Below are 15832 nucleotides of genomic sequence, written 5' to 3' on the forward strand. Positions count from 1 at the left end.
CTCAGAGGGGACATAATAAAGGCCCCTCATTAACATAAGCATGAGGCATAACATCTTTTTTTTTTTAAATGAGCTACCCCGGATGGGTATACATTAGCTGAGCCCAATATTGCATTGGCTGTTTTTCAGGCATCCTTGGGGCACAGAGCATAGCCCTCAAAAATTGGTCATTTAACTAATTAATATTATTTCAGCAATCTTATGTGAATCAATCGTATATTGGTAGCCTACCCATCCAGTTCATATATGCATAGCTGTAGAAACCATGTAATTTAGTGCACAATTTCAAAGATTTTTAGGTTTATTTACATTTTGTGCCAGTTGAGGGCCTGATATTGAACACTCTTATTCGAAATCCATACTTGCAAACCTTCAGTTTTTTAAGCTGACAGGCCATGCTTAAGTCCATGTGCCAGCTATTTAGTCTCATAATTACAATTATTCTGTTCAAAATGAGTTCCTGAATGTTTCCAAAATGGGATCCACAGGGGCCAGAATTGCCCCTTTCTATAAGAGCCGTGACCCCACTGGTCAGTAAGGACTCACCGCTCAGTCGGCGTGGAGGGACCATCTTTTGTAAATTGCCCTCCTTTGTTTGTGGAGCGGTGTACAGGACCACCCACTCTCCCACCCATTTCCCCGCTGCGTCGGGCACGCACCGACCCCTTACCAACGGTCGGCGACCCGCTTTCCGGCTCCCGTGCTGCCGGTCGGTGCCACTGACAACTTTCCCCAGCGGGAAGCTGTCTGTGGCTGTGTGGCGCGTCCGCCCTTAAAGGAGAGATCGCGCTGCCGACGACTCCATTTTATTTTTTATTGTCGGCCAATGCCAGGTCGAGCCAACAATTATGCTCACGGGTTCGGCCGGGCCGCCAACAGGGTGCCAGGCTGCCTGCCCGGCTGAAACCTTCCCTGGTGGCCCAGTGGACCTAACTAAAAACTTTGCAGAGTTCGCAGCGGCTCTCCCCTTTAACTGAAGGGGAGGGATGTTGTGACCTGTCAGCTCATGACTTGGAGCGATGGCCGTCCCGACCCGCCCGCACTTCTGCCCCACTCCCATCCCGCTCCAAGAAAAAGAACAAACAGCTGAATTTTGCCGGATTGTCTGCCCCATACATTGGGGCGGACAGAATACTTAAATAATAGTAGGTGCGCCCCATTTGGGGCGGAGGGCAAGTTCGGCCCGATAATGTTGTGAATGAGAGGCTATATATACGAGTGATCTGGTGTTGGTGAAAAAGAATGAACATGGTGATTGTGGCCACAATGTTTCTAAGAAGGTGTTCTTCATGAGCTATGCCTACAGATGTCTATTAGCTGGCAAAGCATTCTCTCGTGCTACTGCCTCCTGAAGTGAGACCTCAGCTACCTTCTCAACTGCTGGTGTTATACACCTTACATTTCCCTCCTCTGGAGCATTTACCAAGAGTACTTGGTGAGTTGCAAATTTACATAGCATGTAACGAACGGCAACAATTGGAGACACCTTGGCTAGACTGTATTGGAGAGCTGCCCCAGGCTCATCAAGGCACCTGAAGCGTTCTTTCAGAATACCATTAGTCTGCTTGATTAGAATCCTGGCTACAGCATAAGCATCATATTAGTGCCCACCAAAGCAAGACAGAAGCCGTTCCTTTGAAGGATCTCAGATTGAGGTGCCTGCCTTTTTGTTGCAAACAGTGACGACTGCCTTAAATGACAAGGTTTATGGCAGTTTCCAGAGTGAGCATTCACATGCATTATTAAATGTTTATGATTGCAAACCAACTGAACATTGATAGACTGAAAATATTTTCTATAAAAGAAGTTCGTATTCTGGAAAGGCATAGTGATGATGATATGTATGTAGTTGATAATACCTTCCATCTGGGGAAATTAGGTCGTTATATAAAAGTTGTTACAGCTCTGTCACAATGTTGAACAGTGCGCACAGAAAAGGTTATGAACTGGCCAGCTCAAGTAAAGAATGCAATGGTCAATTATCCGATGCACTGATGGACAAACAACTGGATAATGTTGTATATGTTCATCAGCACAGTGTGAAAGAACCCAGTGGCATACAAGTTGAGGGCAGTTGTTACTTTCACAGACACTAGCAATGTGTTGCCTCTGATGGAGGTGGCTCCAGGTCTGTGATAAGACTGTGATCTAGCTCTATTGTTGTCTCATGAGGAAAGTGCAGCCTTCCTGCACACTACTTGTTGCCCAGGGTGAAAAACAAGTGCCTTGCTCTGTAAATAGGAATGCAGGAGATACATGAGTAGGTGATGGTTAATGGGATCTGACTGACATGCCCTCCCTGAAGTGCTTTTCCTAATGTTCCACTGTTCTTCTACATTGCATAAGTAAGTTGAAATCTAGGTTGCCTGCCTTTTTGTTGCAAACAGTGATGACACCAATGTTAACGGACCCAAGTTTGCCCCCTCTGCTAATATGGCGTACCTCCTTTGTAGAACAGAAACGGCGCAAATCTCCCCGTTGGTTCCAGGCCTGTGGCGCAGCGCATCGGAATGTGTGGTGGGCGGAGCCAGGTACCTGCGCTGAAAACAGTGCCAGGACCTCTGCATACGCGCGCTAGAGTCTGCGCGCATGTGCAGTAGCTCCTGGTAGGCCGTTTCTGCAAACGCGTGCTGCAAGCTGTATGGGAGGGGCCTGAAGTACGCCGCCTCTAACCCTGGACGAATGGGCACCCTCATCGGCGGCCAGAGTGTGCTCTGCAGGCTGTGTCAAATCTGACCTGATTGTAAAACTCCTGAAGAGTTTCTGGGTGTCATGTATATAACTGTATCTTACCATGCTATACATGACTGTAACTGGATATGACCTGTAACAATAAGCATACTTTACCACCAGGGGTGCACTTGCAGGAGACACTCCATACCTGTCGCACTGAGGTACATAAAGGGAGGTCTCAGGCAAGTGCAGCACTGGAGAGCTGTGAATTAAAGGTGCAGGTCCTGGGTGACCTTGACTTCAGCATGTGTCTCATGTAAGTCAGTACATTAGAGTCAGGACTTAACAGTGGCAACGAGTTACGGGATCACAGAATCCACAGAATGGCTACCAACAGCTCAAATAAGAAATACAATGCTGGAGACAATTGGGATGACTTGAAAGAAAGGCTCCAGCAAAGCTTTGTGACCAAAGACTGGCTGGGCGACGATAAGGCAGACAAGAGAAGAGCTACTCTCTTGACCAGCTGTGGCTCGAAAACATACGCTTTAATGAAAGACCTGCTGGCACCCGAGAAACCAGCAAGCAAGTCGTTTGTGGAGTTGAGCACACTGGTGAGAGACCACCTGAAGCCAGCGAGCAGCCAACACATGGCCAGACACAGGTTCCACAACTACAGACGCTGTGTGGGCCAAAGCATACCTGACTTCGTGGCAGAACTTCGGAGGCTGGCTAGTTCATGTGAGTTCCCCGATGAACTAAGGCGAGAAGTACTGAGAGACTTTTTTATTGAAGGAATAGGTCACGCAGACAAATTCCGAAAGCTTATAGAGACTAAGAATTTGACTCTAGAGGCAGCAGCACTGGTCGCACAGACGTTCTTGGCAGGCGAAGAAGAAACGAGGCTGATCTATACTTCGGGTACAACAACCAACGAGGCATCGGAACAAGGGGTTCACATTGTGAAACAAACCGCTACTCCCACACACAGACAAAGGCAGGAGAGCAGGCCTTCAACAGCAGACAGTACCGCCAGAAGCCATCAAAATCAAGGGCCACATGAATGGCCAATCACATCTCATCAACCCACAATGCGAGCAATCAACAACAGATTGAGAGAAGCTCAAGGGAGATCAGCTAGACGCAGCTCATCCTTCGGAAACAATGGAAACGGTCTGTGTTGGAGATGTGGGGAAGGCACTCAACCAGGGTGTGTCGATTTCAGCATGCCATTTGCAGAAACTGCAACTACACAGGGCATCTGGCTCGCATGTGCAGAAAAACAGCAGTTCGGCTGGAATACGAATCAGAAGGGTCCGAAAGCAGACCAGAAGATGGTTGGAACAGTGCACGTGCCCCGAGGTACAACGGGTTAACACGATCAATGTCCACTGTTCTTACACCAAGACGCCTCCAATTATGATGAGGGTTCTACTCAATGGGATACCCGTCAACATGGAACTGGACACGGGACTCAGTCAATCCCTCATGAGCGTTCAACAATTTGAACAGCTGTGGCCGCACAAAAGCAACAGACCAAAACTCACAAAGATCGACACCAAACTAAGGACCTATACTAAAGAAATCATCCCAGTCCTTGGCAGCGCCATGCTCTCAGTCACACACAAAGGGATGGTGAACCGACTTTCCCGGTGGATTGTCCCCGGGGATCTCCCAGCCCTGTTGGGGAGAAGCTGGCAAGCAGAACTTAATTGGAAATGGGATGATGTTCACGCCATGTCGTCAGAGGAACGGACCTCCTGCTCAACAGTTCTAAGCCGTTTTGAACATCTCTTTCAGCCAGGTGTGGGCACCTTCAAAGGGGCTAAAGTTAAAATCTACATCACACAGAATGCCAGACCGGTCCATCACAAGGCTAGAGCTGTGCCTTATGTGATGAGGGAAAAGATTGAAAACGAACTGGACCGGCTTCTGCGGGAAGGCATAATTTCTCCCGTGGAATTCAGCGACTGGGCAAGCCCAATCGTCCCCGTCATGAAGCCTGATGGATCCGTGCGAATCTGTGGGGATTACAAGTCTACCATAAATAGAGTCTCCCTACAGGACCAATACCCGCTGCCCAGAGCGGAGGACCTATTTGCCACGTTGGCTGGAGGAAAACTTTTCTCGAAACTTGACGTCACATCTGCGTTTCTGATGCAACAACTGACCGAAGAGTCGAAGCTACTCACCACCATCAACACACATCGAGGCCTTTTTGTGTACAATCGATGCCCATCAGGTCGGCAGCTGCTATATTCCAGCGCAACATGGAAAGTCTGCTCAAGTCCATCCCGGGGACGGTTGTGTTTCAAGATGACATACTCATCACGAGCAGGGACACCGACTCTCATCTCCGCAATCTTGAGGAAGTACTAAGTCAATTGGATCGGGTAGGCCTAAGTGTTAAGAAATCCAAGTGTCTGTTTCTCATGCCTGTGGTTGAATTTTTGGGCCAAAGGATTGCCGCTGATGGAATCCGCCCAACCAAATCCAAAACGAAGCAATTCGCCTGGCACCCAGGTCCCGGAATGTCTCGGAACTGCGCGCCTTTCTCAGGCTACTCAATTACTTTGGGTACTTTATGCAGAACTTGAGCATGCTGCTGGAGCCTCTCCACATGCTACTCAGAAAGGGGTGCGATTGGTTTTGGGGGTACGCCCAAGAACGCGCCTTCAATAAGGCACGCAACCTTCGATGTTCCAAGAGTGTTTTAGCCTTTTTTGACCCAGGTCCTTAGACGTGTGATGCGTCAGCATACGGGGCTGGGTGTGTTTTACAGCACGTCAATGATGCGGGTAAATTGCAGCCCGTTGCTTATGCCTCCAGGTCACTTTCGCGGGCCGTGCACGGGTACGGTTTGGTTGAGAAGGAGGCGCTCGCGTGCGTGTACGGGTCAAAAAGGTGCACCAATACCTTTTCGGGGCCAAGTTTGCATTAGAAACCGACCACAAACCCCTCACGGCCCTGCTATCCGACTGCAAGGCAATCAACGCCAACGCCTCGGCACGCTTTCAGCGGTGGGCACTCATGCTGGCGGCTTATGACTACACGATAAGGCACAGACCAGGCACAGACAACTGTGTCGACGCCCTTAGCAGGCTACCCCTGACGACCACAGAAGGGTCCGACGAACAGGACTGTGAGATGGTCAAGGCAATCAATGCCTTTGAATCCACAGGTTCGCCCATGACGGCTCGCCAAATCAAAGCCTGTACGACCAGCGCCCCCACGTTATCTCTAGTTAAAAGATGCGTTTTAACCGGTGACTGGGCAGAGGCTCACAATGCCTGCCCTGAGGAGGTCAAACCCTTCCATAGGCGCATGCATGAACTCTCACTACAGGCAGACTGCCTGATGTGGAGCAGCCAAGTAGTTATGCCCTTACGAGGCAGGGAGGCGTTTGTCCGGGCGCTCCATCGCGAGCACTCGGGGATCGTCCTTATGAAGGCCACAGCCAGATCTCATGTCTGGTGGCCTGGCATTGACACGGACTTGGAGCTCTGCGTCCGTCGGTGCACCATTTGTGCCCAACTCAGTATGCCCCCAGGGAGGCCCCCCTGTCGACTATGTGGGCCCATTCATGGGCAAAATGTTCCTCGTAGTCGTTGATGCATTTTCAAAGTGGAGCACCACCATTTTAAACTCGAGCACCACCTCCACCACTGTGGAGAGCCTTAGAGCCATGTTTGCAATGCACGGCATTCCTGACATATTGGTCAGTGATAATGGTCCGTGCTTCACCAGCGCAGAATTTCACGATTTTATAGTTGAGCACGGTATAAATCACGTTAAGACGGCACCTTTCAAGCCGGCCTCCAATGGCCAGGCGGAGCGAGCAGTGCAGATCATTAAACAAGGCATGCTCAGAATCCAAGGTCCCACGCTGCAGAGCCGCCTGTCGCGACTGCTGCTGGCATACAGATCACGTCTGCATTCGTTGACTGGGGTTCCCCCCCGCGCAACTATTGATGAAACGAACCTTAAAGACCAGGCCCTCGTTAATCTTCCCAGACATGCATGAAATTGTTGAGGCTAAGCGTCAAAAGCTAACTGAGTACCATGACTGAAATTCGAGGGCGAGGTGGAATGAGATAGGGGACAAAGTGTTTGTGCTAAACTATGGCCGGGGTCCCAAATGGCTTGCAAGGACAGGAACAGATAAAGAGAGAAACAGGCTACTGGTTGTACAAATGGACAATGGCCAAACCTGCCGGAGGTTAGAACTAGGGGGCACAGCCTCAAAATACGGGGGAGCCAATTTAAAACCAAGTTGAGAAGGAATTTCTTCTCCCAGAAGGTTGTGAATCTGTGGAATTCTCTGCCCAAGGAAGCAGTTGAGGCTAGCTCATTGAATGTATTCAAGTCACGGATAGATAGATTTTTAACCAATAAAGGAATTAAGGGTTACGGGGAGCGGGCGGGTAAGTGGAGCTGAGTCTACAGCCAGATCAGCCATGATCTTGTTGAATGGCGGAGCAGGCTCGAGGGGCTAGATGGCCTACTCCTGTTCCTAATTCTTATGTTCTTATATTCATGTCGACCAAGTAAAAAGTAGATTCACTGATAACACTGAAGAACCAGAGGCAGAGTACAATGTGGAACTCACACCACACCTGGTGGACAGACAGGTGGAACAACCTGAGGAAAGGGCAGTCTCAACAGACAGCCCAGGCGAGCTACCAGCAATCACACCGAACAAAACACAGGCACCAAGGCAAACAACTGAACCACAACTAAGACGCTCCACGCGAGAGCGCAGACTACCTGAGAGACTGAATGTATAAAGGCAATAAGACCTTGGGAGAGGTTGATGTCATGTATTTCACATTACTGTAGATAACTGTATCTTACCATGCTATACATGACTGTAAATGGATGTGACCTGTAACAATAAGCATATCTTACCACCAGGGGTGCACTTGCAGGAGACACTCCATACCTGTCCCACTGAGGTATATAAAGGGAGGTCTCAGGCAAGCGCAGCACTGGAGAGCTGTGAATTAAAGGTGCAGGTCCTGAGTGACCTTGACTTCAGCATGTGTCTCGTGTAAGTCAGTACATTAGAGTCAGGACTTAATACTACTGGGGTTCTGGGTTTGTAACTCTCGACCAGATGAACTGGGGATTCATGCGGGTGTTTGATGCCATGCCGGACATCAGTCTAGATGTGCCAAACTCTTACAGAACTCTGAAGGGGTCTGTGGACCATTGTCATCAGCAAGCGATCATCACTAAAGCCCTCCAAGATCAGTGCCCCAAACGTGAAGCCAGGTTCTCTGTGAGCAAGGATGGGAGTAACTGCATCACGCAGGCAGCCCTGCAAGCGGCCCCGACAGCAGGAACAGATGTGCCTGAGCAGAGGGAACGTCCACCGTATCTCGGGCGAACAAGAACCTCAGGATACTGAAGTCCAAGGGGCTGGCTCCAGACCCTCCAGAGGATTTGTACCATTTGATCAAGAAGGTACATCCACCTCTCCCCCTCCTCTCCCCCCTCCCCTCTCCTCTCCCCCCCCTCACTCCCCCTCCTCCTCTCTCCTCCCTCCCTCCCCCCTTCTCTCCTCTACCCCCCTTCCTCTCTCTCCCCCCTCTCCTCTCCCCCCCCCCCCCTCCTAGCCTTGGCTGAATGGTCTCCCTCATTGGCGGCCCACTGCCTTCCCAGACAGTGTTTTGGTAGAACTTCTATATTTTATTTGTTATTGATTGATTGATTGCTTATTATTTTGGTCCTGGTGCTTTAGGTGCAGGGTTCCTTCTATTTTTTATTTGTTAATTAATTGCTTATTACTTTTTGTGCTTTGTTTGGTGCTTGGTGGTGCTTTAAATGTAGTCACTTGAGCCGATTCCTTAACTCTAGTTAAGGTTTTTCTGTGCGGACAGAAGTGGCAACATACACTGGCTTAAGTTAGTTTGGAGCAACTATTTGCTGGCCAAACACCTAAAACGGAGGTAAGTGGCAGAGAATACCCACTTTTGTAAAAAAAAGAACTAAAAAGAAACCTAACTAATTCACTTACACTGGCGCAAATTAAATGGCCAGAATTGCGACTAAAAAGATAGTCCAGAAAAATCAAGTTGCTCCAAAAAGAAACTCTGGAGAAACTTCAGCCCAACATCATTGCCTCATTGGTGAATGCCTCAAGGTTCAAAAATATAAACCCACAAGGAACAATACAAAGCTTAGATGAAATAAAAGAAATAAAACTTACTTCCTGTGACTACTGTGCAGCAAAGCTAAAGCAGTTACAATGGCCCTGATGTCGTGGTCGGTGGCTTAGCTAAGGAACAAAATCTGCACTTACCTGATGAGAGACCCCAAATGAAAACTTGCTCTGAAATTTTGCAGCATTGTGCATAGCGGAGTGCACCACAGATCCCAGGGGCATACCTAGGATATGGGGCGGTGCTCTCTTCACTAGCCAATCAGGAAACAGAAATTTCCGATGCTTGACGTCAATCAAATTTTTAATTAACTGGTGAGAATATTTATTTGTCAAGTGTAGTACTTGGCTTTAAAAAACACAGGGAATACACTGGAGCAAGTACAGTCATTTACTGGAAGACACTGCAAGATTAAAAAAAAAGATTCAAACATCTCATTCCTCAAACTGAGCCTTTGCAGCTGTCTGGTAGGTTGATACATGGTGCTTTTCTGTGTTTGTTGTTCATTATTTATATATTTTTCTCATTACCCCTCCCCTTACGCTGTACAAACAGACTCCTACACCTGTCAGCTGTAAAATTTTCCTGCGGAACTTGACAGATCGCAAGTTTGGGATTTTGCACATATGCCGAACTTGCGGTCAATTTCAAAGGCGGTATGATGGCACATCATACTGACTGAAAATTCTGCCCTATAAGCTCCTTAAATCCAGAACCGTCCATCAGCAGCCAATTGCTGATAATGAACGCTTCATATTATACTACCATTCTTAGTAATAAGCAAGCCACAGACAGCATTGAAGGAAAATTGGATGTGACATATCAACATTTTATGGATTTGCTTATGATAACAGTATTTAAGCAGGCAGTCCCAGCCATCGATCTCACTTCTAGAGGAAAATGTTTCTGGGTGAGGATAGGAAGTGTGAGTTTGGTGCATTGCTTCACCAAACTATTTTCCTCTTCCGGTCACCTCAAATCTTCCTGAAAACAGTTGGGAAAAGAGAGGAAAATTCTCAGCCTAAATTGGATGCCTTCAGCTCTTACATTCCAGATCGTATGCTCTAAATTTATCTCTGCTACAAGCTGGACTTTGGTGTATTTCATTTTTTGCTCCTGCAGTAAAAATCCTGCAGCTTAAATCATGACAAGCTTGTGTCCCACTGCATTTACGCTCTGACTCCTTGTCTTCATGTGTTATAAGGCCCTATATTCAAGCCTGATTTTGAGCTGACAGCTGTGAAAAATCTTTTATGAAACAGTTGGTCAGCTTCTTATAGTTTTCTAGACTGGCCCTGTGAGGAAGACAATTGTGCTTTCTGAAAGCAACTTAAACGTACTGTTTTAACTGTGTAAATTTGCAGTGGCACCAGAATCTTCCCGTTATTGGTAAATACACTCAGTGCTGCAGGTCCAATCAAGCTGGCCGACTTCATTAACATTTGAGGTTAAGGTAAGGGAATGCTCTTCCCTCAAGTTATTTGAAATATGAGGCCATAACAGTGAATGTTTATGATGAGAACAGTGATCTAACATAAGGTCGTAATTGTATTATACTTCATAAAACAAAAAGGATTAAACTATTTCACTTTAAGCATTTTAAGTATATGATCTTTGTGTTATCCCTTATTTATTGCTCTTCAAAGTTGGCGTTACTGTTTTATTTAAAATGACAGAACTAAAAATGTAATAAAAGGCTATAAAATGTTTGAAAACCTGAAGCTAAAATTAGCTTTCCATCAAAAGTGCAGATCAAGCCAGGTGTTTATTATAGTGTCACTGTACTATTCAGTTTTAACAAGGCATAAAAAGCATTCAAATATGTCCATACAAAAGATGACAGTGATGAGCATTTGTATACTTACTGGCAATACCTTCACCTGATCCTGTTAACTCAGTCTGCTACTGCTTTTTTGGATGCTCCTTAATTGGCCCTCTGTTAACGTTCAGGAGCACCGAAATTCAGCTTCCCGATAAGGCCTGTTACCACTGGAAGCGGCGGCCACATGGTGATGTCGAATGGCCGCTGATTTTCTGTCGAATGGCCACCATCCGCAAAATTCTCCTCTGAAAATTTTTCCGGAGTCCCCACTTCCACCCCACTGCTGCCGAACCCTTCTAAGTGCGCAATCAAAGTGTGCACGCTGATCTCCCGCCCCTCAAGCAAAATTCAGGTCATAAAATCTTGCGGCCGCCGCACGGTGCCCCCGCCAGTTTTTTCTGTCAGTGCACTGTGTTTGTGGTGTGTGCAAAATGGCAGTGCAGCCGCCGTTAAAGGGGAGGGCGCACTGTCACGGCCGCTATCTTATTTTTTTTGTCAGCCAACTGCCAGGTCGGCCCGACAATTATGACCCCGGGTTCGGCCGGGCCGTCAACAGGCAGCCTGGCCCCCCCCACTCTTGGACGCCAGACTGCTGGGCTGGCTGAAACCCCTCCCTGGTGGCCCAGTGGACCTAACTAAAAGAATTGCAGAGCTTGCAGCGGCTCTCCCCTTTAAGTGAAGGGGAGAGATGTGGTGACGGGTCAGTGTGATGAAGTCATCAGCGTTACGCTGCTGACTAACAGCGGTGGAGTGTCCACCCCGCCTCCACTTCCGCCCCTCTTATGACCGATCTTCTGCTCTCCGCCCCACTTCTGCCCCCATTATGAGCGATTTCCGCTCCGCTCAAAAAAAAAAGACAGAGAGCTGAATTTCACGCGAGAGGCCACAGCATCCACCACGCCAGTGAAAACACAGGAAAAACGGTCAGTGCGACCCATTTCCAGCAGAGGTGAATTTCTACCCCAGGGAATTTTGCTCCTATAGATGTTATGAGGACAGTGCATCTTTAAATGTCATTTAATCCTTGGAGTACATTGAGTTGAGTCCAAGTACATATATTATTTTTATGCGCTTACTGATTAACATCCATATTGTATTACCTGCACAATGTCTACATGAAAACGTAATGCAATTATTTATGAAAAACACATGCCAGGCCACAGGCTCATATAACTACACAGACACACAAATTCAGTAAATCAGCATTCAAAAATTGCTCTTTATATTTTGATAAAGCTGCCCAACATTCTTGATCTCACATGTTGGAACAAAAAGATTACTTATAATCTTATCAGATACTTGATCATCTGATAACTGATCAAAAGAAAAGTTTCAAACTCATAAACTGTGTTCAACTTTTTTTTTGAGCATCCATAATTTATTAGTGCAGTATTGATAATACTCAGGATTCCAGTAACGATTTTGCACTAGTGTTTTAATCTGCTTGATCTACAGAAGTAGGACGAAGAGAGATGCATTTTCCTTTTTTTTCTTCCTTCGATCTTGATGAATTGTATGCATTAACAGGAAAAGGTCAACCATTTCCTTTCCTGTGCTTTACTATTGTTCTCTAGCTGTGGGGTGACTACAGCTAGACCCTTCCTCTTCCCTTATAGTGCAGTGTCTCCAGAGAGATCTGGGATTGTCCTATGCACTCAATTTCCAAAACCCCCCATATACAATTTCCAGATAACAGAGATCTATACTGTCATGCCAAATAAAACTGGAAACTTAAATAAGTGAAAGTAGTTTCTAGCGAACCACAGTTCAGGCCGCCTTTTCATAACTCAAATGCCTTTTGCTGGTATAACCCAATTAAATTCTCGTAAAATGACACAGTCACATGCTTACTACCAACATGGTCTTGCAGAGTGAGGCCCACTCTGTCTCAATGAGAAACTCGTGTTCAGGCCAAATGTATTTCCATATCTACTCTTCGCAGAATCTCACTGTCACTGTTTTGCTCATTCAACTCTCTACAGCCCATATGTGTGATTAATTTTATTGGATTCAGTCAAACTGTTAGTGAAGTGAAACACATTCAAGATGTAAAAGTGATGGAAGGCTGTCGCATGCTAAACTGCCTTTTGGCAATATATACTCTTCTACTGAAGTACTACATATATTTCTATTGGCTGAATGGTCAAAGGGATAGAAATAAGAGGCAATGGAATTAGAAGGTGGACTCAAAAAGTAAACACAAGTAAATGGAACATAAAGAACTCAAAGCATATGGTGCTTACTAATGGCTGCAATGTTTCAGCATGACTTTGGAGGAATCAAAACTTATTGTCAGTAATAATACTAAAATGAGCATACTCGGTACTGCAAAAGACATTTATCAGCTCAAGCACATATAATTAATATTACATAAAGTACCTGCCATTAATACACAGATGATCAATGCAGCACTTAGTAATTCATTGTTGGTCACTTGGTGCACCTCACCTGATTCTTCACATCTAGCTTAAGGCAAGGGCGACCACCGTTATATGACTTCTCCCGGAGCCACTTGGATCTGATCTGCATTCCACTTCCACAGGATTTGCTGCATGCCGACCAATTTGACCAGTCGCTCAGCTTGCAGTCGGATGGGCATGGTAAACTGCAAGGCTCTTCAATATACCCTAATTGATATCATTAAAAGAAAAATATAATTCATTTAGTGGTTTAAAACTGCACCTCGAGCTACTCTAAAAGCTTGCCACATTCATTTTAAAGTAGCTCTACATCTCAGGTTGCATCATGGAAACTTGAGCTTCTCTGAGCTCCCACTGTCACAGAAGATTAGTATTATTTAAAGATACAATAAAAAGCCAAGTTAATATATTTTTTTGCTAATGATTCAGACATAATCATATAAACTGGACCAAAGCATAACTAATATATAATTCATGTTATCTATACCAAAATACCAAAATAGCTGATCCATTGATAGGGAACAAGATATGTAAAATGGCCCAGAATTTGCGGTCAGCGGTGAAGCAAAGGCCCCAAAGTAAGGTTCGCACAAAGGTCTCACAATCTCTTTTGCGAGAATTTTGGGTTTTCCGATGCGTAATTAAAATCAACAGAAGTTAATGGGGATGCCCAGCAAAGAGCTGCTGTGACGTCAACAAGCTGTCTGAGCAGCCAATCAAAATGTAGAATTCTCACAGACAGCAAACCAGGAAGTGGATAAGCACCTTTGATTCTAACTTTTCAAAAATGTTAGAGAGCAAAACAAAGATTGGGGCTCTCACATGGGGAAAAGGAAAACCTGAAATAAAGATAAACAAACTTTAAAATGGACAAATTTGACATTCCACGAAATTAATATTAGTTTTTCATGGCCATGACCTTTGTTTGGCAATCAATACACTGTTAAAACCACAATTACACCTGATCCAAAATGGTCTAACTTTTAATGGGGTATTTAACAGCGTAATTACTGCGGAAGAGCCGGAATATTCATCCGTTTTCATGATTTGAGCACTTGTACTGATTGCTGGCTCTGTGAGTGGCGGTGGGCACAGTGCAGCCTGTAGAGGAGCAGTGAATAACAGACCGCACCCTCAGGATTTCTGTGTTAGGCTGCGCTTGCGCTAAATCCTCAAGTTGCAGTCAGTTTCAAGGGTGAAATGACGACGAATGCTGACAGTTTGCCATCATTAGGATCGCAAATTCTGGGCTAGTATAAAATTAAGAAGTTAGATTGAAAGATCAGCTCAAAGGTTTTTGTTTTTATGTGCATTTTATGATATTAGACTTGGTGATGAAATATACTTTGAAAACAACATAAAAAAGATTGATCCGAGAGTTAAATTATGAAGACAGGTTGCTTAGATTGGGCCTGCATTCTCTTAATTAAGGGGTGATCTAATTGAGGTATCTAAGCTGGGAACACCACCACCTCCACGTTCTCCTCCAAGTCACACATCCTGACTTGGAAGTATATCGCCGTTCCATCATCATTGCTGGGTTAATATCCTGGAACTCCCTCCCTAACAGCACTGTGGGAGTACCTTCACCACACGGACTGCAACGGTTCAAGAAGGCGGCTCACCACCATCTTCTCAAGAGCAATTAGGGATGGGCAATAAATGCTGGCCTTGAATGAATTAAAAAAATGATTTAAGGAGTTAATAGGTTAGATAGAAAGAAATAGCCACTGGTGGGAGAGTGTAGAACAAGAGGGTACAACATTAAAATTAGAACTAGGCCAGTCAGGGGTGATAGAAACATAGAAAAATAGAAAATAGATGCATGAGTAGGCCATTCGGCCCTTCGAGCCTGCACCACCAGAAAGCACTGTCAGAAAGCACTTCTTCATACAAAGGGTAGCGTAAGTCTGGAAATCTCTTCCCCAAAAAGCTGTCGAGGCGATGTGAATTGATAATTCCAACAGTGAGATTGACTGATCTTTGTTAGGCAAGGGGATTAAGGGTTACAGAAACAGCGGGGGATAGATGGAGTTAGAATTCAAATCAGCCATAATCCAATTGAATGGCAGACAGGCTCGAGGGACAAAATGGTCTAATAAGAACATAAGAAGATAAGAAATAGGAGCAGGAGTAAGCCATTTGGCGCTTCGAGTCTGCTCCGCCATTCAATAAGATCCTGGCTGATCTGATCTTGGCCTCAACTCGACTTCCCTGCTCGCTCCCCATAACCCTTGACTTCCTTATCATTCAAAAATCTGTCTATCTTTACCTTAAATATATTCAATGATCCAGCCTCTACAGCTCTACGGGGTAGAGAATTGTAAAGATTCACGACCCTCAGAGAGAAGAAATTCCTCCTCATTTCCATTTTAAATGGGCGGCCCCTTATTCTGAAACTAGGCTCCCTAGTTTTAGATTCACCCACGAGGGAATCCTTTTTGCATTTACCTTGTCAAGCCCTCTCAGAATCTTATACGTTTCAATAAGATCAGCTCTCAGTCTTCTAAACTCCAATGAGTTTAGGCCCAACCTGCTAAACCTTTCTTCATAAGACAACCCATTCAACTCAGGAATCAACCTCGTGAACCTTCTTTAAACTGCAGCCAATGCAAGTATATCCCTCCTTAAATAAGGAGACCAAAACTGTGTGCAGTACTCCAGGTGTGGTCTCACCAATGCCCTGTACAGTTGTAGCAGAACTTTCCTACTTTTATACTCCATCCCCTTTGCAATAAAGGCAAACATTCCAT

The 15832-nt window shown here is 45.7% G+C and overlaps 1 protein-coding gene across 7 annotated transcripts in view; it reads right to left on the reverse strand.

Moving 5' to 3' along the window:
• Positions 1-15832, reverse strand: part of thsd7ba (thrombospondin, type I, domain containing 7Ba) — a 1512301-nt gene that overhangs the window by 361642 nt on the left and 1134827 nt on the right. For all 7 annotated transcript variants that reach the window (XM_070875389.1, XM_070875388.1, XM_070875385.1 and 4 more), the window contains one exon: positions 13108-13286. In XM_070875389.1, coding sequence (XP_070731490.1) covers positions 13108-13286 — 179 coding nt within the window. The remainder of the gene's footprint in view (positions 1-13107; positions 13287-15832) is intronic.

The sequence above is a fragment of the Pristiophorus japonicus genome, chromosome 3 (assembly GCF_044704955.1).
Source record: "Pristiophorus japonicus isolate sPriJap1 chromosome 3, sPriJap1.hap1, whole genome shotgun sequence".
Lineage (NCBI taxonomy): Eukaryota > Metazoa > Chordata > Chondrichthyes > Pristiophoridae > Pristiophorus > Pristiophorus japonicus.